At 36.4% G+C, this 21,662-nt stretch overlaps 1 protein-coding gene across 1 annotated transcript in view; it reads left to right on the forward strand.

Moving 5' to 3' along the window:
• SPPL2A (signal peptide peptidase like 2A) overlaps nucleotides 1–12,211 on the forward strand; it is a 52,595-nt gene extending 40,384 nt beyond the window's left edge. The window contains exons 14-15 of the mRNA XM_047075114.1: nucleotides 1,269–1,429; nucleotides 11,909–12,211. Of these exons, the coding sequence (XP_046931070.1) occupies nucleotides 1,269–1,429; nucleotides 11,909–11,983 (236 nt within the window). The 3' untranslated portion in view covers nucleotides 11,984–12,211. The remainder of the gene's footprint in view (nucleotides 1–1,268; nucleotides 1,430–11,908) is intronic.
• The last annotated feature ends 9,451 nt before the right edge of the window (nucleotides 12,212–21,662 follow it).

Consider the following 21,662-nt stretch of genomic DNA (forward strand, 5'->3'; position numbering starts at 1 on the left):
TGAGGTTTAAAAAAATTATATATGAAAGTAAATCAGTAGGTTTTATATTAGATATAAGCATATTTTATATGCTTTATTAGCTTTATTAGCTTATTAGATATAAGCATATTTTACATGCTTTATTAGAGCATATGGCACATCAGTAATCAATAAATTGTATAATATTAGATTTTCTTAAAATACTATATGAATAAATGTGTATGTATATAAATGAATTTATGGCACAATAACATCTAACCTAGCACAGCAGAATTGTCATTTATCCCTTTATTTCCATTATTGAGAACAGACAAGAATAGGAAGTAAGCCAAAAAATACTTCTAAGCATATCAAACCGGTATCTCAAAGTTCATACACCAAGTTCTTTATTCTTAGGTAAGCAGCCTGTAGCAGAACCATTTACATACTGTGCTAGCAAGGTTTTCAATTCCATAGTGGAGTTAAATGCAGTAACTTAAGAATGTCCACTAGCAATAGAGAAGAGTATTACTAGAAACAGGTACCTGACGGCAAGAAAGAACAGCTAAGTGAATGAAATGATGACAAAAAGAAAAAAAACATAAAGAAATAAGAAAAGCAGTCTAAGGATATTAAGAATGATACTGTCTAAGGGCATTAACATATTAAAGTCCAGCACCAGTCAGTGTGATAGAATAAAAGAACACTCAATGAAAAGCAGATTACAGGGTTCTCTGTCCATTGTGCTGTATAATTTTGGGAAGTTCACTTAACTTCCCTGGTCCTCCATTGCCTCATCTATAAAATCAGGAGGTAGACTGAATTGTCTGTCAAGGCTCTTCTAGCTCCAATGTTCTGAGATCCCACGTTCGTGATGAGACCCTCAGTCATTAAGGAAAGATCAGATGGTGTTTGGTATGCACTTGTTGAAGCCCTGGAAGTATATAATTAAAATTAGGAAGATTTTTCAAAGCAACTTTTAGTACCCCTTGGTACAGATTTTAGTTATCCAAAATGTGCAATTACTTACCATCCTTAACAGTGACTAATTGAGACTTTTGAATTACTGTCTTTATCAATGATTGATGATTAGGGTAATTATAATTGAAATACTAACTAGTTTCCAAATTTTCAAAAGCTCTGTAGAGTGTCTCTCCTAATTGCTGTCTAGGAAAATGATGAAATTAGGAAAAAAGTCATAGGACAAAAATATCCTTAGAAATATTTGAAAACCACCACTTCAGTGAGGGAGTCAAAATCTGCCTTTGGTAGCATGTAGAAATGACTGATAATTGGTATTCTTCTTATAGCCTATTCTGTTGGCATGATACTTACATTTGTGGTTCTGGTGCTGATGAAAAAGGGGCAACCTGCTCTCCTCTATTTAGTTCCTTGCACACTTATTACTGCCTCAGTTGTTGCTTGGAGACGTAAGGAAATGAAAAAGTTCTGGAAAGGTAACGGCTATCAGGTATGTGCTTCTTCTATCTTGGTTACCAAGTTATCTTAGGACGTAATTCAGTGACTAACTTTGGCTGGGAACTGCCTGTATATATACATCAAAGCTTTTATGTGCCCAGAAGTTACCTTGGATCTGTCAGGATGTCCCAAGTTTTTTCCATCATTACTCCCTTACTGTCCACCTGCTGCATCATCAGTTTTCATCTCATCTGATGCCAAAATCCTGGTGACTCCAGGTGAGACTACCAAGAAGCAGTGGGAGGGCATCAGGGAAAACCACAGCAGCATTTCAACATAAGTTTTCAAATCCGCACAGGAAAGTAGGCTTCATGAAAAATAAAACTATAAGTACAGAATTTTTGAGTCTGATATTAGCTATTTATTTATATAGTTAGAGTCCTAAGGTTTTGCAGATAAAAATTCTACTCTCTTTAGTACCTAAAAGGGTCTAACTAAATTCAGTAGGGTACCCATTTCAGACTTAACTGGATCAAGACAGACCTTTCTGTAAAATCCCTGGAGCAGAGGAAATCATGGTATCAGAACCTGTTTTGTTTGCATTTTTTCTTCATTACAGTTAAGCCCCTTTCTCCTTTTTCTAAATGTTCTTGATATTCCAGTAAAATTTGTTTCCATTGAAATTAAAGGGGATTGGGAAACTCTAGCTTACTAAGGTCAGGGTCATCACATTGATTTTTTTCATGAGGCAGTTAGCTCTGCTTTGCCTATTACAACAAACTACTGTCCTCCATCCACCCTCATACATGTGTGTTAGTGGTCACATGAACAAAAATAGAGATACTTTGGGTGGGTGGCTGCAATTCTGTTAGTAGGTAAACAGTTCAAAGTTCATATCCATCTTGCAGTTGGTCTACGGTATCATCTTTATTTAACAAGAGGTGATTAACTCATTAAGTTAGACTACTATAATTTGAAGAAGCAGTGGTCTAGAATTCTTTTGGATAAATCTTGTAATTCCTTTGAAATTTTGTTAAAATAATAATACTTGCCCTGCCTACCTCACAATGCCTTTGTCTCAACTTATGTTTATGCGCATGGAATTATGGCTACAAGGCCCTTGACTAAGCCAGTAAAATAGCATGTAACTTTTACATGAAGAAGGCACCCACACAATTTTTTATTTTTATAGATTTTTAAAAATTAAAGTATGTCCTACAACAAACACTCTACTTCTAGCCTTTGAAAGCCACATCCCAGAAAGTGCTCTTCATAACCATTTTCTTAAAATAGTTTTATTTTCATATAGTAAATGTTAATTGAGCAGTTCTGTGAGCCAGGTACTATTTTAGGTGCTGGTGATAAAAGATGAACAAGTTAGAAACAGTCTTACTCTCATGGCCTCTTGAAAGTGAGATGCTTGTGGAGGATGCAGATAGTCACTAACAAAGTATGATAAATGTATTTATTCGTTATATAGGGTGCCATGAAAGCTAGCAATGGGATACCCAGTGCTTGTGGTTTTGTGACAGAATCAAAGGTGATTTAGAGAAGTTTTAAAGAATGTTAAATTTATGTGTTGAAACTTGAAGCCTGAGCCATGTGTTCCATGTGGAAAGAACCATGTCTTGAAAGGCTCAGAGGGAAGAGAGCATGGCACATTCTAGAAACTGAGTGAATTTAGGATGACTATAATGTTGAGTAACAGTAGGAAATGAAAACTGGAGAAGGAAACAGGGGTGACAGCCCATAAGGTCTTGTAAGCCAAAGACCTTCAAAGAGGTCTTTGAACTCTTATCTTGAGAACATAGGAGACCATTTAAGGGTTTTAAGAAATCTACAAAATGGATTGAAGAAAGGAGCAAAACTTAAAGCAGCTATTATAATCAGGGGCAATAGTAGCCAGAATCAATACAGTATTGAGATCAAAAGAAGAGGACGAAGTCCAGAGAAATTTAGAGTCATAATTAATGGAATACAGTGATAGTGTCAGTATAGGGAGAAGAGAAGGAAATGGAGTCAGGATTTCTGTCTTAGGTAACTGAGTAGGTAGATGTGATACCATTCACAGAGATAAAGAAGGGCAACAGGTTTGAGGAAAATGGTGATGAATTCAATATTGGACATTTTAGAGCACCTATAGGACCAACAAGAAGAGGGAAATAATAGGCAAATGAATGAATGTCTCCTGATGTGCAGGAAACAGACCTAGCTAGAGACAGAAATTTGAAGCACCGAGTGAGAACACAGAGGGAGAAGCAGCAGCTCGGGACAGAACTGTGAGCAAGAAGTTTCTATCTGATTCACTGGTTATGAGGTAGAGCAGGACAGAGAAGATGAGCAACATGAGGAGATTTTGATTAGGGTTGACATTAAATTTTTAGGTTAGAATTTAAATTCGGAACTGTTAATGAGAACACATATAACTGTCTTACAGAATGAAGTATGTGTCTTGTTATTTTCATCACCAGCATTTTTACTTACAAAATTTTCCTTCCCCTTTAATACAGCTTTTAGAGCATTTTATTTTAAAAATGTGTGCTTATTACAGAAAATTTTGAAAATATAGAAAAACACAAGAAAAGGAAGTCCACCAATAATTCCACCACCTCGAGGGTGGGCGCTCTTAAGATTTATGTGAGTTCCCTCGTGTGCCTTCTTGGATAAATGCGTATGTGGGTAGATGATACCATACTCCAAAGAGTTCTCTGTTTTTTTTCACTGCGTGTTATTTCATTTTTAAATTCCTTATTAAAAAAATCATTTTAATGGCTATGTAATACTCTCAAACACATGTACTGTATTTTACTACCATTTCCTTTGACCCAGTAATTTCTCTTCAGGGGATTGTCCAGAAAGTGATTAAACATTTGGACAAAGTTGATGTGAAAAAATGTTCATTGAAGGATTTCTGATTATCCTTGTTCTATTATAATGATTAATAGGTTAATATTATTAGTGGCAATTAATGAACTAAAATTTTTACATACACCCTAATCATGTTTTTACTTTCTTTTTTTGTGTGTGTGTTTTAATTACAAAGTAATGCATGTTTACATTCTTTAAACAAGTAATACAAAAGTGTCTAAAGTAAACGTAGAACGTCCTTTTCTAACTATTCCACATGCCCCCACCTTCCTTTAGGGCCAACTACTTTGAACATTTTGTGTGGAGATCTTTTTATGCCAACTCACACTACAAATAGTTGAATTTTAAAGATGTCATATACGTAAATGTAATAACATTGTGTTTCTTTGAAAATACAGCTCACTTTCTCTCTGGTTTATTACCTTTCCTCCTTTCTCTCTATGATGTTTATTGAGGGGAAAGAGGATGGTAGGTAAGGAAGGAATTCAACCAAGGGATGCATTTATATTCCCTATGAACAACTCCTCTGCCTTAGACCATCCAAGTTTCATTCTCATTCTTAAAAATTCTGCTTCACAGTAACTACCTATGAAGGGAAGACCACTACAGCTGACACAAAGCAGTAGTAAATAACCCCAGCAGGGCAGACTGCTGTAGGCAGTAGTAAATAACCCCAGCAGGGCCTTAATCATATAACATAGAAGCTAAATAAGACAATTGGTTGTAGGAAAATTCACTTTAACATACCCAAAGAGGTAAAACAAATTTGCAGGGGTGGAGAGGGGTGGACAGGGAGGCAGCTTGTGAACTTTGTTTTACAGTTTAACTATATTAAAAAAGAAAAAAGGATGGCTCAGTTGGTTAAGCATCTGCCTTCAGCTCAGGTCATGATCTTACAGTTTGTGAGTTCGAGCTCACATTGGGCTCTCTGCTATCTGCACAGAGCCTGCTTCAGATCCTCTGTCCCCCTCTGTCTCTGCCCCTGCCCTCCTCACACTTTATGTCTCTCTCTCTTAAAAATAAACTTAAAAAAAAATTTTTTTTAAAGAAAAAAGATTAAGAGAAAAAAAAGAGTAAGACAACTTTGGTTATACACTTCTCACTTTTGGAGTGTGATGTCATCCTTCTATTAAGTAAAGATATTCAGAATATAAAATAGCACATAGTAATAAAAGTGTGGAGTCTGGTACCAGATTACCGAAGTTTGAACTCTGATTTTGTTCATTATTAGCTACATGGCCTAAGACAAGTTACTTAGCTTCTTGGAGCCTCAGTTTCCTCCAGTGTAAAAAAGAATAATAATCATCCTATTTCAGAGGGTTGGTTGTTGTCAAATATGCACATTGCCTAGAATAGGGCCTGGCATATCATAAACACTGTGTATTTGCTGCTATTATTTATAGGAATTGGGTTTTCTGTTTTGGTTTATTTGTTGCTTGGCTGTTACTTTTCAGTTCATTAACTAGATTTCTGTTTTCCCAGTTTGAATATTAAAACTTAAGGTGTTTGTTAAATCTAGTTCGTTTAACTCAGTTTGCAAAAAGATTTGATAGCCATCACAAGCCTCAGAGGAAAAAGAAATCTGTTAAATGTGGTCATTTTCCCACTGTACACTAGACTTTAAAATATGAAGAAAAGGCACATGCTGAAATTTTAAGCAAGCTGGTTGCAGAATATTACAGACTGCTGCCAGGAGAGAATCTATTTTTTTAGAAAACCAGCATTTTTGAAACTTATAGAATATAATGCCTTCACAAAGTTATCCCCATTGTGAAAAAGAAAATGTCTTACTACTTTTGTCCAGCCTTTAAACTTAAAATTAGGGGCACCTGGGTGGCTCAGTCAGTTAGGTGTCTGACTCTTGGTTTGGCTCAGGTCGTGATTTCATGGTTCATGAGTTCAAACCCCACATTGGACTCTGCGTTTACAGTGTGGAACCTGCTTGGGATTCTCTTTTCCCTCCCTCTCTGTCTGCTCCTCCTGCTGTCTCTCTCTCACTCTCTCGCTCGCTCACTCACTCTCTCTCTCTCTCTCTCTCTCAAAATAAATAAACTTTAAAATATACAGCAGTTCAGGGGCACCTGGGTAGCTCACTTGGTTAAGCGTCTGACTTTGGTTCAGGTCACGATCTCACAGCTCGTGGGTTCGAGCCCCACTTCAGGCTCTGTGCTGACAGTTCGGAACCTGGAGCCTGCTTTGGATTCTGTGTCTCCCTCTCTCTCTGCCCTTTCCCCGCTTGCGCACTGCCTCTCTCTGTCCCTCAAAAATAAATAAACATTAAAAAAAATTTTTTTAAATACATACATATATATATATATATATATATATATATATATACACACACACAGCAGTTTCCTTTTTTTAAAAAAAAATGTAGCTAAACTCAAAATTAATTTAGCTTGAATGTTGACATTTGTGGGAAACAGTATATTATAGGTTTTGGAATCAGTTCTGCCAAGTCACGTCATCTCTTATGACTGTTTCCTCATCCATGAAATGAGGTTGGATCTATAGGCAGGTGGGAAAATCTAATCCATAGTGGTGGGTTAGCCCAGGGCTTGGTAGGCAAGTGGATGAGATCAGGTAAGGCTAGGCAGAGGCTTTGAAAGTACAACCTGGAACCTCAAAAATTCTGGTAAAACAGAGGGAGACAAGGTATTGACCCAGTGTAAGACACACCTGAGGGTCAGCCCTGAAATCAACCCTCAGGTAGTTCCTGGTTCATCTCTCAGGCTAGCAGTGTCATAACCTTTTCCCTTCTCTCCCTCTGCCTCCATTATTTTCATAGCATTGCCAGATGGTTTCCAGGATATCTCTTATAGTATTCCCAACTCAAAATCTTCCTTCTCCAAGCAGATACCCAAGAGTTCTCCACTTGAAATTAGATTCACCTTTCCCCATATTTTTTGTGGGTTTTGTATTTTAAATACTTATTAATATTTGCTTCACAGTGTAGATATTTATGTATACCTTCCTCAGTTAGTTATTATCTCATAGGTATTAGGAACCCACACTGCTGATAACAGTATTTTATACACTATAAATTCTCCATTAGTGTTATTGAAATTCTTCATGCAAAACATCTGTAATGTTCAGTCCTTAATCCACTGACCTTTAGTCACTTTTGTGTGTATGTGTGTAAGTTTGTGTTTTAGCAGCCCTCATAAAATTGCCAAAATTATTATAAGTTTGTTGTGTTTAAAAGTGAGACACTTTTAAACGTTAAATTAGACTAATATCTTTACAGTCTTTATATGTAATCATTTCTTTTTGCAAGTGCCAACAGTTTTTGCTACTTTGTGACATAATCAAATACAAAATGGGTAATATAAAATAAAGCCAGAATCTAAGGTGGTGACATACTTGTTTATGCTATTAATCATTTAGTTCATTCCAATACCTGATACTAGAGTGGGTTCAAGAATAGTGGTGGTAAATCAGGGCACCTGGATGGCTCAGTCGGTTAAGCATCTGACTTCAGCTCAGATCATGATCTCATGGTTTGTGAGTTCAAGCCCTGTGTTGGGTTCTGTGCTGACAGCTCAGAGCCTGGAGCCTGCTTCAGATTCTGTCTCCCTCTCTCTCTGCCCCTCCCCCGTTCATGCTCTGTCTCTCTCTGTCCCAAAAATAAATAAAAAACATTGAAAAAAAAAAGATTTTAAAAGCAGGCCTTTGCACTGGGGATTTTTTTTTTTTAATATATGATTTACTGTCAAATTGGCTTACATACAACACCCAGTGCTCACCCCAACAAGTGCCCTCCTTCAGTGCCCATCACCCACTTTCCCCTCTCACCCACCCCCCATCAACCCTCAGTTCTCTGTATTTAAGAGTCTCTTATGGTTTTTCTCTGTCCCTCTAACTTTTTTTCCCCTTCCCCTCCCCCATGCTCTTCTGTTAAGTTTCTCAAGATCCACATATGTGCACTGTAGATTTTTTAAATGTCATGGTTAGCCTTTTTATACTTTTTTCCAAAGGGGAAATTATACTCCATTTATTTCTAAAACTGAGACTTCATGGAAGTACTTTAGTATTTTACTTAGAGTCTTTCAGCCCTTTCCATTAATTTCTCTGATCAAAAGAAGTAACATTTCTATAGGATTTCACTAAAATATTACTAATTTGGAGATCTTAATTGTATATTATTTTCCTATAATTCAAAGCCACTTACACTATTATTTACTATGAACTTTTTTCTTGAATGCTTCAAGAAAATACTTCAGCTTTTTTTTTTAATGCTTCAACTCATGAATGCTTCAAGAGTTACAGTATTCAATTCCATGTGATTGTACTCAAAGTGTTAAGTTCTAATTAGTGTAGAATAAATAAAGGTGTTTTTTTCTCTAGAGAGAAAAATCAAGCAGTGGCATAATTACTTTGGCATAAAGAACAACTAAAAGAAATCATCATTTTAGGGGATTTTTTTGTTTGTTTCTAAATCAGTGGAGTTAGAGTTATGCAGCAATCTCCAATGGGCTCTTTTACTCTGGATAGGAAGTAAGTGTTCGGTTTGTTGATATCCAGTAAACAGTGGGTTTGTCTCTGTTAAATGTCACTAGTGCTTCTAATTATTTTTAGAAGTCACAAGCTGTAACTGACAAGTCCGAATACAGAGATACTTAGAACAACACTGCTTTAGTATCAACAACTCTCCGGTTACCTCTCCCCCTTTAATGATAGTTTTATTAGAGTGTTTCTGGAGTCTGGTTCACTTATAGATAGGCAGAACTATCAGTAAATGCCAGGCAAGCTGACCCAATTTCAGAGGACATCTTTCCAAGTCGACCTTGCTTATTTACAAATATTATGAAGAACTATACCAATTTTGCCAGTTAATTTTATTATCTATATTAATTTTTGTTATGTTTTTAAAAACCTATTTTGGGGTGCCTGGGTGGTTCAGTTGGTTAGACATCCAACTTGATCTCAGCTCAGGTCTTGATCTCAGGGTCATGAGTTCAGGTCCCACACTGGACTCCTCACTGGGTGTGAAGCCTACATAAAAAAATTTAAAAAAAAATTTTTTTTTATGTTTTTTTATTTTATATTTGAGAGAGAGCATGAGTGAACACGAACAGGGGAGGGGCAGAGAGACAGAGACAGAATCTGAAGCAGGCTCCGGGCTCCGAGCTGTCAGCACAGAGCCTAACGCAGGGCTTAAACCCACGAACCGCAAGATCATGACCTGAGCTGAAGTCAGATGCCCAATCGACTGAGCCACCCAGGTGCACCCCACCAAAGTTTTTTAAAAATAAAAACCTATCTGGGGGACCTGGGTAGCTCAGTCAGTTAAGCATCTGGTTTGGCTTGGGTCATGATCTCGCGGTTTGTAAGTTCAAGCCCCATATCAGGCTCTTTGCTGACAGCTCAGAGCCTGGAGCCTGCTTTGGATTCTGTGTTTCCCTCACTCTCTCTGCTCCTCCCCTACTTGCGCTCTGTCTCTCTCAAAAAGAAATACACATTAAAATAAATAAATAAATACGTACATACATACATACAAACCTATTTCAAGATCATGCTTTATGTTTCTGTATTGCTTTGCTTTCATTGAAAAGTCGGTAAAGAAAAGTAAATAAAGAGTACAGATGTTTACTTCTTAATAAGTTGATTTTGAAAGTTTTTCTTTTAATCTAATACATTGCTTATGTAATTAGGAATTAGATTATAGTGCCAGTGAGGTAACTGAGGTTTAGGAAAGAAGAGGTGTGTGGTAACGTCGGGAGTATAGGCTGTCATTAGGGTACAATTGCCAGGGTAAGCAGGTCTTGGGGAAGAAAGAGGATTTCCCCAGCACCCATTCTGCTGAGGCCACTTAGTTCTCTTTCCCCACAGCTCCAACCTCTTATCCTCAGAGCTTCTAAATTGCTAGAAGAAAAGGAGCCTAAATATATCTTACATGCTTCTCCTTTCTGTCCCTCATTTGAAATATGACTAAAATCAACAGTTAAACAACTTCATCTTATGTTTCATCTAGTGAAATGTTTGGTAAATATGTTAACCTTTCTTGATTGGACCTTCCCCCCCTCGAAGTGCTACGAACATGTAACTATCTTAATGTAGGGAATATCTTTGGCAAATAAAGGACCTCAAAACTGCTTTGGCCTTGAGATGACTTGTAGAGTACTGGCAGGTTTGGGTTTTATAAGTTGTCTCTGTTACTTGAGACAATTGTCAGCAGAAGCTTCAGCTCATGTTGTGTTCTTCTTGTCTGGCAAGTTCAGAGACCCCGTTTGGAAATGACTCCACCTTCTGCTTCCTTTTCCAAAAAACACTGAAGCTTTTAGAATCCTTTTACAAAAATAGGAACATTTATCTTGCTGGTCTTTCTTCCAATTCTTGATAAAGAAGGGAAAATGTGCATCACGATACTGAAAATTAATCACTAATCTAAAAATCTTTGACAATCTTCGCAAAGACAGTAGGTACTTTCTTTCTATTTTTAAGCAAGTTTATCTGAAGAAGAAACTGAAAACATGTAAGCAGTTTCTTCTTCCTTCATTCCCAAATATGAAAAGATTTATTTAGGAATATGGAGCATAGCTGAAGTGATCGTTTGAGAAAAGTTTAACTGGTAATTCCTCTAAAGTAGTCTATAGCAAATGTAGTCTTGATTTTATTTTCAGATACTCATTTGACCTTTTAAGTACCTTCAGTATATTTGTTTTTAGTAGAAATGTTTGTCATACAATGTTTCCATAATTTCATGTATCATTCTTTTTTTTTAGTGTTTTATTTATTTTTGAGGGAGAGAGGCACACAGAGTGCGAGTGGGGGACGGGCAGAGAGGGAGGCAGACACAGAATCTGAAGCAGGCTCCAGACTTCGAGCTGTCAGCACAGAGCCCAATGCAGGGCTCGAACTCATGAACTGTGAGATCACGACCGGAGCCGAAGTCAGATGCTTAACCAAGTGAGCCACCCAGGCACCCCTCAAGTATCATTCTTAAATTGTCTTACAGTCAGTTCAAGGCATCAACCAAGTTACACTGTCCCCAAACCAGCAGGTATTCTCAAAGTGACTTGTGGGGTCATTTTTAGTTTTTTTACCTTTAGGAGTGAACACTGCCTGGAATAGTGTCCTAGATTAAGCATCAGGAATATCTTCCTTTTGTGGTAGAGTTCCCATTGCCATGAAGGGCAATTCATATTGGGAAATGGAAATAGTAGAAGATCTAAAGAAAGAGTTCATCAGGTTGGCTCCAAGTCAAATGATGAGGCTTTCTCTGTCACCCTGATCTTATTCTTAGAGCATGGATGTTGAGCCACTACATTGCTCCAAAAGGAGTGCTCAGTCCCAGGGAGTACTCTGTGTCCTTTTTATTTTTTTATTTTTTTTTTTTTTAAATTTTTTTTTTTCCAACGTTTTTATTTATTTTTGGGACAGAGAGAGACAGAGCATGAACGGGGGAGGGGCAGAGAGAGAGGGAGACACAGAATCGGAAACAGGCTCCAGGCTCTGAGCCATCAGCCCAGAGCCTGACGCGGGGCTCGAACTCACGGACCGCGAGATCGTGACCTGGCTGAAGTCGGACGCCCAACCGACTGCGCCACCCAGGCGCCCCATCTGTGTCCTTTTTAAAAAGTGGGGATCCTTTTGCCAAATTAGTGAATATTGAGGGCAAATTGAAAATTTGCATTTCCTAACTTGTTTTATTTGTGCCTAGGTGATGGGCCACCTGGACTATGCAACAAATGAAGAAAGCCCTGTGGCTGCTGGCGAACAGAATGTCCAACAATAATATTTTGTAGACCTGTCAATTGATTTTCTACAAATAGAGTTTGACTTTTGAAATTGATTTTTGAATTGACAGTCTGAAAGAAGCTTCAATGATATGCTTGCAAATATATATTTTTAAAGAGCTGGTACTGACAATTACATCAAATAGTTGAAATACATTTGCTTTTAACTATGTTAAAGTTGTGCCTTCACATTAAATAAAAGCGTATGGTCTGTGTAATTTTCAAGATCTATTATACATAGTATATTTTTCTAAAAAACTGTCTTGACCCACCCCTCTACTAAAATCTGTTTCTTTCAACTCTTAATGATAGATAAAAGTATTTCTGTCAAGGTGAGTTTATGAACAGATTTTACTGTAAAGAATTACATAAACTTTATGCTCTATAGAAATAACTGCTTAAGATCATGCTAGAAGGCAGTTCAGCGATGAAATTTTGGATCTTTTCACTGCAGTGGTTAGAAATATAGGATTTGGGAATATCTATAAATGCGTATTTTTGTAGCATAAGGTTTTTTTAAAAATCCCAGTCTTTTTTTAAACTTGAAAATCTGAATTACCTTAGTCTGCCTATGTATTATATTAAAATATTTTTCCAGATATAAAGAAACATAATATATAGAACTAGTCTTCAGTTTTCAGTGGTCTGTTTTTCTTGAAGAGGTAGCTTAAATTTCTACACTAACATTCAATTTCACCATGGTATTTCTTACCTCTGGAATCTGGTTCTTTTGGTGTTAAGGCTTGACATTTTGTAGAATATTTTTTAGTCAACTTTTATATTAACACATGTGGCTCATTGTGTGAGTATAACATCCCTAACCATCTCTTCTTACCCCCTCATCCACCACCTTTTTTTCCCGTAATTCCCACTCCTTTCCCCATAGGAAAGCACTGTTAATTTTTTAATATTTTGATGGAGGATGACTTACTAATATACAAAGTGTGCTCCAGAGGAAAGAGTTGGAGACAAAAGACAGGAGGCTGGGTTAGTCTCAATTTAATGACAATAAAAGAATTTGAGTAAATTGTCTTAGCTTAAAACCCTTGTATCTCAGTTTTCTCATCTGCAAAATGAGTAATTTAGACCAATTAATCACTCTGGTACCTGGTGGTACCTTCCAACTTGAAAAATGTCTTTCTCATTCTTTGCCAAATCTCAAATGTGGCCTTGAACATTATCCTGGGAATCAGAAGTCAAAGTATCTTTCTACTGTCTTTTATTTTCTTTAAGAAATTCCCAGGGGTGCCTGGGTGGCTCAGTCAGTTGAGCCTCCGCTTCAGCTCAAGTCATGATCTCACGTTTCATGTTTCAAGCTCCGTGTCTGGCTCTGTGCTGACTGCTCAGATCCTGGAGCCTGCTTTAGATTCTATGTCTCCCTCTCTCTGTCCCCCTCCTCCACTTGTGCTCTGTCTCTGTCTCTCTCTCTTAAAAATAAATATTTTAAAAAAATTCCCAAATGATGAGTGACTGCAACAACAGGATTTTGCATTTCCCTGCAAGTAATGTACAAGATTGTGAACAAGTCTGATCTTTCATCCTAAGACCATTTCTCTGATTAAAAGATAAAGCTAATGCTTTTTAAAGCATTTATGTTTGAAGTAAATTTAACATTTGAGGCAATTAGTTGCTTTTGTTCAATTAATTTTTGCTGAGTAAACTGTAGGTAGAGCAGCTCCCTTGACAATGAGCCCCTCTTTCCACTTAGTATACTTATGGGTCCTTTGGTTTATGGCAATATGACAGGTAAGTATCTGACAAGTAAGAGTTAATCTTAATTTTGCCTCCATAATATCAAGTTTGAATTTTTTCCAAAGAATCTAATTTATTTGGCAGACTCTGATAGAACAGATTAAGTGCCATTTTAAAGCTCCAGCTATATTTTCATTTATAATATCAATAAGATGTTTGCCAAAATAGAGCTTTTTTAGTAAAATTATCTGTACTCAGCCCAACTTTCTGATACTTTAAAGCCTCAACCACATTTTATGAAGAGCATTTTACATCTAGAAATCTGAAATCTTAGTTATTTGATACAAATTCAACTTTATCCAACTGTAAGTTATCAAAGAAGTAAAACTTTGTTCTAGTTTGCTATTGAGATCCTATTGATTAATAAAAATAAGAAACAGAGTGAAATTCTCCAAGTTTCTCCATTCTCGATGTCAACTTTATGTTGTATTCTAAGACCCTCTCTAGCAACCTAGCTGGAAATATTTTATTTTGGAAATCAAAATTAAGGAAGGATGAGAGATGAAAATTGCTCCTTAAAAGGCCACGCGTGTCCTTTCTTCCTCTCTCATCTTCCCCACCACCTATAACTTGTCGGGAAAGAGAGTTGGTTTTTTCCTGAACATGTCTTTACAACAGTGAGATATATTGCAAGAAAAAAAAATACTTTTTAGATCTTCCCTGTGAACATTTTGTAGCGTATCAAACAAAGTAATATCTCAAATTGTAGGGTAGGTGATTTTTACTTTAATTTAGACCAGCAAAGATAAATGTGAGGTTAATGGTGAAAGACCTTGATATTCTAATACATTATGTTTTTGTAGATTTTTTTAGATTAGCAATACCTTTGTAGAATCTGTGATTTACTTTTGAAGGAAGAGAATTCTGCTGTTGGCATGTATAGATTTTAGTTTCATGTCCGTAGAGATTTTGGTGAAATGAAAATTTAGAGTAAATACAAATGAACTTTCTAGTTTTTCTTTGCTCTTTTGATTTCTGCCATAGGTATAAGCAAACAGTTGTTTTTTTGTTTTTTTGACTAAAGACATTTGAACTAATTTTAGTTAGGCTTGATTTCTAGAATTTCAGGCTGATCTCCACCAATGAGATTTCAAAAACACAGGAATTGCATTTCAGACCAGTAGAATGCACTGGTTTGAAAGGTTTTATATTTTCCCATTAATAAGGAAAAAAGTTGAATTTATTCAAGATGATGCCAAATAACCAATTCTACAGTTTTAAACTTTTTATTTTCAGTGCTCTATTTATCTCAGAGGACAATTCTAAAGGGGGATGGAGAGGGTAATATAAATAAAACCAAAATACTGAATATAAGTACCTTTTTGCTTCCTGGAAGAAAGATACTCTGTAGATTCCAGTGACCTAAATCAATTACTCAGCCTTTTGGAATTTGAAAGAAATTGTGCAGTACTCATCGTTTAGGTTACTAAAATTTCAGAGTAAAAATGATTGACAGAGTAATAAACAGGCCATATTATAGTGAAGACCATATATATAAATTTCCTTGTTTAATGTTCCCTTACTTAAGGACAGCCTTTGCATCTATGAAAATGTTCATTGGTCGAAAAAGTATTTTTAAACTAAATTTTTAGAATAGTCCTCATTATTGTCAATTAAGAGGCAACAAAGAGGAAAAAAATGTAGAATATTTAATGTCATGTTTCTTTGATTAGAAAATTCCATAAAAAATACTGTAAACAACTTCTATTCATTTGGAGTATGGATTTTTTTTTTTTTATATCTAAAGTTTATCTGCTTAGCCTGTAAAATTTCCCAGTAGGACAAATCATTGTAAAGTTTTTGCCTATTTTATATCTTCTGTTGTATTTTGTTCAAATGAGAACGTTTTTAAAAATGCATATGATTGAATTTTTACTTCTTAGATGATGGTTTGAGTGTGGAATTCTTTTTTTAACACTTTGATATGTAAGTTGGTGCAAATTAATAGTTTTATAACACTACTGGTCTTTATTTTTTTTATGGAACAGATTTAAAATTTAAAATTTTTTCAAGTGTTAATTTAGCAATGCTTTAAAACTTCATTATGTGCCAATACTGACAAGAAAAACAATTTTATAATGTATTGAATTCATTATGGTGTTCAATAAATTATATTTTAAAATAGAATTTAAATTTGTTTTATTTTTAATGGTGAAAAATAATTGAAAATGAACTAAAAGTATACCAGATCGTGTTCACATAAAGTATAAATGGTAATCATCACTTATGAAATTGTATAGTTATTTAAGTCTGACAAATTGTCCATAAAATCTAGATTCCATAAGCGTCATTTATTGCAAATTTGTACTGATACATAATACCCCTTCATAAGTATTTATTGAATAAATGCATTATAGACTTTTTTTTTTTAACCAAGAAATCCTATCTGTTGAAATGGACATTGATGGCATTTGTGTCACAAATTACTAAGATGCCCGCTGCCATTGTATTATTCTTTTAACTCAGATGTGGTTGGCTCAGATATAGGTTTCTAATGTGTTTGTCTTGACCACATGTTGAGGAAGTCCAGTCCTCTCCATGCCCTGCGCAGAGGAGCCTTGTTTCATCCCATATGCCCAAATATCCATGTGTCTGGAAAGATGCATAAGAAACTGGAAAGAGTGGCTGTTTCTAGGAAGAGGGCAAGTAAGATGGCTAGGGCACAGGGGTTAAGAGGGAGATGTATTTTTCACTGTATACTCTTAACACCTTTTGCATTTTCTATGATATGCTTCTATTAAGATTCAAAATACAAATCACGAAAGTCTATTGACTCTTAATAGGTATTCATACTAACATATGGTTAAATAATAAATTATTCATATTTTCTTTAGGTAGTTAGCCTTATAAACAGTTTAATGTGTATAGTGGGAGTAAAAAATAACCAACTCTCAAGTTTTTGTCTTTAAATAAAATTAATTTATGTTCTTTAAAAATTATGTTTATTAGCCTGAAGTTCATTTTGTTTTGTTAGAAAATAGGAGGACTAAATTTTATATTCACATCATTTCCATTTCTGTAACCCTAAGAGTCTAGATCAGTAGTTCTCAACTTTAATATTTCTTGTGGCCCCTACCCAAATGACCCACAACAAATTAAAAATAAGGCAAAGGCATAAAACCTAGACTCCAGCGGCACTTGGGTGGCTCAGTCAGTTAAGGTCCCAACTCTTGATTTCAGCTCAGGTCATGATCTCATGGTCGTGAAGAGTTGAAGCCTGCCTGGGATTTTCTCTCTGCTCCTCCTCCCCTGCTCATTTTCTCTCTCTCTGTCTCTCTGTCTCTCTGTCTCTTTTTCTCCCTCTCAAAATAAACTTAAAAAAAAAATAAAGGTAAAAATAATATATCATGAAAAGCATTAATACCAGCATTAATACCAGCAATTGAAAACAATGACCAATTCTAGGCAACATTAATGATAACAAACTATCTTAGCAAAAAAGTTTTGGAAATTTCAACGGCCTGCATGTGAGTTCTCAGAATAGACACTGCTCTGGCAGCAATAGCCAAACTTAGCAGAATTCTGGAGAGAGATCCTTGTAAACTGTAGTAAGGCACTGATTTCTCACCAGCTCTCTTAAGAGTTCTTAAGAGTCTTAGTTGCAGATGAAAGTGTATGGTTTGACATGCCATTCTATTAAAAACTTCAATTTGGATCAGAGGATTTTTTCTCTAGATTAAGTGGGAAAGGTAACAATCAGATTCTAAGTAATGTTTACCTATAAATAGGCCCTGCTAGCTATGGAAACCCAAGTAATTTTTTTTACAAATGAAAAATGCTTGGGGCGCCTGGGTGGCGCAGTCGGTTAAGCGTCCGACTTCAGCCAGGTCACGATCTCGCGGTCCGTGAGTTCGAGCCCCGCGTCGGGCTCTGGGCTGATGGCTCAGAGCCTGGAGCCTGTTTCCGATTCTGTGTCTCCCTCTCTCTCTGCCCCTCCCCCGTTCATGCTCTGTCTCTCTCTGTCCCAAAAATAAATAAACGTTGAAAAAAAAAAATAAAAAAAAAAAAAAAAGAAAGAAAAATGCTTTATCCACAAATTTATGTGTTTGGAACATTTTTCAATTAAAGCCTCACCAATTATTTCCTATACAAAATCCACTCCAGCCCTGATCAGTGCAAATAAAATAGACCAATGCAATTGGCAAGTCGTCTCCATTCCGTCTTCCAAATGTCTCTCAATGCTCGTATTCACCATCGCCACTGCCGTGAACTCAATTTAATCCATCTATACTGTGAACAAACTCTTAACTGGTCTTGCAAATGCTAATTTTGCTATCAATCACTCTTCTACATCATAAGCCAGTGCTCTTTCCTAAATGGATATGTGATCACACAACTCAAGTGCTTTAAAAAAAACCTTTAACAGCACCAAATTTGTCTCAGAACAGTCTAGATTCCTTACTGTGATTTTTAGAGCTTGACTAGTGTAGCCCCTGTGCCTATCTAGCTTAATCTCCCATCGTTTTCTTCTCCATTCCTGCCCTCCTCTTTGTAGGAAACTTCGGTGCACAGTCCCACCTTCCACACACAACCATCAGTGTAGACCCTTCAAACCTCAGTTTAGGACTCACAGTTTGGAATGGAAAGATACATGTGGAAAAAACAAGTACAGATGATTCCCTTATGGCATTTTATTCTAAAAGAAAGAAGAGAAATGGGGTCAAGAAGTTTGGATTTGGGGAAGGGTGGTTTGACAGAGGCAGAAATAACAGCATGTTTGTTGATGGGGATCCAGTAGAAAGGGAAATTTTGATGATGTAGGAAAGAAGTCAGAGAATGAAGTCAATTTATCTCAAGTAGGCCAGGGGTGATAGGATCTACTGCCCAAGTGGAAGGGCTTGCATTAGATAGGAACATGGGGGGTTCCTCTCCAGAAACTGGAGATTAGGTGGTGTATATGAATACAGATGCAGGTAGAGAAGTATTTGTGATTGGTGGGAGCATGAGAATTTCTATTCTGAGTGTTTTTATATTCTGCAAGCAAAGTCCTGATCAGGGTCATCAGCTGAGAGTCAGTTTCAGAAGGAGATGAAGAAAGTTTGCTTGTTTTTAAGTTATTTATTTATTTTGAGAGAGCATGCACACAAGAGAGCATGAGCTGGGGAGAGACAGAGAGGGGGAGAGAGAAAGAAAATCCCAAGTAGGCTCCTCACTCTCAGCATGGAGTGCCACCCGGGCTCACCACAAACCATGAGATCATGACCTGAACTGAAATCAAGAGTCAGATACTTACCCACTGAGCCACCCAGGCGCCCTGAAAGTTTGAAGAGAAAGGAAAAAGTTATCTTTAAAAGGTGAGAGAGTGATTGTTATAGGGACAGGACCTCAATGTGCAGTTCCTGGTTCTGCAACAGCATCATTTGAAACTTGTTAAAAATGTGAGATTTTTGTCTCCACTCTATACTGAAAGAGAAACTCCGAGGATTGGGTACAGCAATCTGGTTTTTTAACACGCTTTACAGGTCATCTTTCACATGCTAAAATGTGAGACCCCATGTATCGGACTCAACCGGAAGCCTTGTTGAACCACAGATTGCTTGGCTGCAGTCCCAGAGTTTTAAATTCATGTCTGAGGTAGGACCCAACCAAAAATGCCCATTTCTAACAAGTTCCCAGGTGACATAGGTACTGTTGGCCTAGGGACCACACTTTGTGACTTAACCAAGCAAATTCAAGAAGTTTAAAGAGGAAGAAGGGAATATAGGATGTATGTGAAGGAGTGAGTTTAACTTATTACCTTTGAAATTTAAGCTGGGTAAGGAAGGACATGAAGATTTGAGTGGGTGATGAATGATAGTGAAAAAGTGTTAGGATAAATGCATTTTGTCCCTATATTGTTGAGTGATTGTTGGGTTTGGAATATCAGAAGTTGAATAGATGAGCAGTGGTGATCTGAGTGGATTGTTACAAATTATAATTATGAAGAATTGCCAATACTGGTAATGACAAGGTCAATGTAGGATTCCCAGATACAGTACAGGATGCCCATTTAAATTTGAATTTCAGATAAATAATGGACACTTTGTAGTGTAAGTGAATTCCAAAGTATTCTTAGAACATACATGATGTGTGTGTGTGTATTTTTTTTATATTTATTCCCAGTATGGGTATATTTTTATCCATTATACTGATCACTCAATGAGCTCTTTCAGTCTAGCAACATCTATCCTTCAATTTTGGAAAATATTTTAAAATAATTTCATTCTTACTACCTCCCCTTCATTTTCTCTGTTCTTTCTTTCTGGAAGCCCTGATATTTTGATGTTGCACCTTCCGTACTAATCTTCTATTTGTCTTACCTTTCCTCTCCAATATTCTACCTCTTATCTTTTTGCCCTTTATCTGGAAGATTTCCTTAACATTATCTTCTAAACTTTTCTTGAATTTTTTATTTCTGCTAACATGTTTTTAATTTCCAAGAGCTCTTTTTTGCTTTCTGACACTTTATTTTTTATAGCATCCAATTGCCGTCTCATTGGTGCCATATATTCTCTTATTTCTGAAAATATGAATGATAGGGCTTTTGTTTACTTGGTTTTTTGTTTGTTTGCTTCCTTGTTTTTGGAACTGTTATCTGTGTATAGCCATTGCTTTCTTCCAACTCCTTCCTGTATGTTAAAAATTAGAAGTTTTCTTCAGAGGAAAGGTAATCTTTGTTTTTCTGCTCATGTTTAAGAGAAATTAAAAACCCAATTGGATACTCTGAGCACATAAGAGGGGCTTATTAAATGAAAGGTACATTGTAGGATGAGCCAGCATTGTCTGGCTTTGCTGTTGGGAAAGCCTGAGGTTAGTATCTTTAAGTATTTCTCTTGGGATGATCAGATTCCTGAAGAACAATCTCTTCCAATCTCCTGGAGTCGTGTGGTTGGGGAAAGAGTTGACAGTCTTAGCATTCGTTATGTAAACATTCATTCAAATACCATTTTCAGTATGTTACCTATGCATGCCTTCGATTGTGACTGGATCCTCAAGGCCAGAGACTTCCTGTTTTACTCTCTCCAAGGATCAAAACTCCACTTTTCTACCAGAGTCAGGGAGGGACCCTTGCCCAGCTACATGAAGTAGGGGAGCAGATCTGTGATTCTTCATGAATGACAGGATTAGAAAATAACCATTTTGCAATCCTGAATGAGATAATTGGTTTAGGCAATGATCATCAGTGTATGAAACCATTAGATAAAAGGAAGGTGTAAGCTGTCAGCACCTGAAATCATAGATAAATCTCAACATTACTAAAAGTGGGACAACCAGACATTATAAGCCTTTCAATACACTATGAAGCACAAAGCACTGTGAAGTGTTCTTGCCAAAAATAATAACCTGGAATCTAATCAAATTTAGAGAATGAACTTCTAACTATGGGAAATATGGAGGATGAAGAAACAAGTTAAATGACACTCAAGGGAGCAAACTTATATATACAGAATATGCAACATTCTAAAAGACAACTGAATTGATTCTTGTAATAAATCAATAGCATAGAGGAGAAAAGTGAGGAAGGAGGAGCTGCTGTAAATTGAAAGAAATTTCTGTGACATGATACCCAAATCCCTGTGTAGACCTTGTTTAGATCCCAATTCAGCAAACTAACTAAACAAGACATTTGTGAACCCGCTAGGAAAATTTGGTAATGAACCAGATAAAAGACAGTACCAAATAATTATTGTTTATTTTTTTTAGATATGATAATGTCATGAAGTCCATTTTTCAAAAGAGATGTATGTTGAAATATAGAGGAGCAAAATGATATGATATCCATGAGCTGCTTTATTTTTTTTTTTTTTTTTTTTTAAAGATTTTTTTTTTCAACGTTTTATTTATTTTTGGGACAGAGAGAGACAGAGCATGAACGGGGGAGGGGCAGAGAGAGAGGGAGACACAGAATCGGAAACAGGCTCCAGGCTCTGAGCCATCAGCCCAGAG

Source organism: Lynx rufus, unplaced genomic scaffold (genome assembly GCF_022079265.1).
Source record: "Lynx rufus isolate CCGP_SWC_20201006 ecotype Redwood Valley unplaced genomic scaffold, mLynRuf1.p SCAF_13, whole genome shotgun sequence".
Lineage (NCBI taxonomy): Eukaryota > Metazoa > Chordata > Mammalia > Carnivora > Felidae > Lynx > Lynx rufus.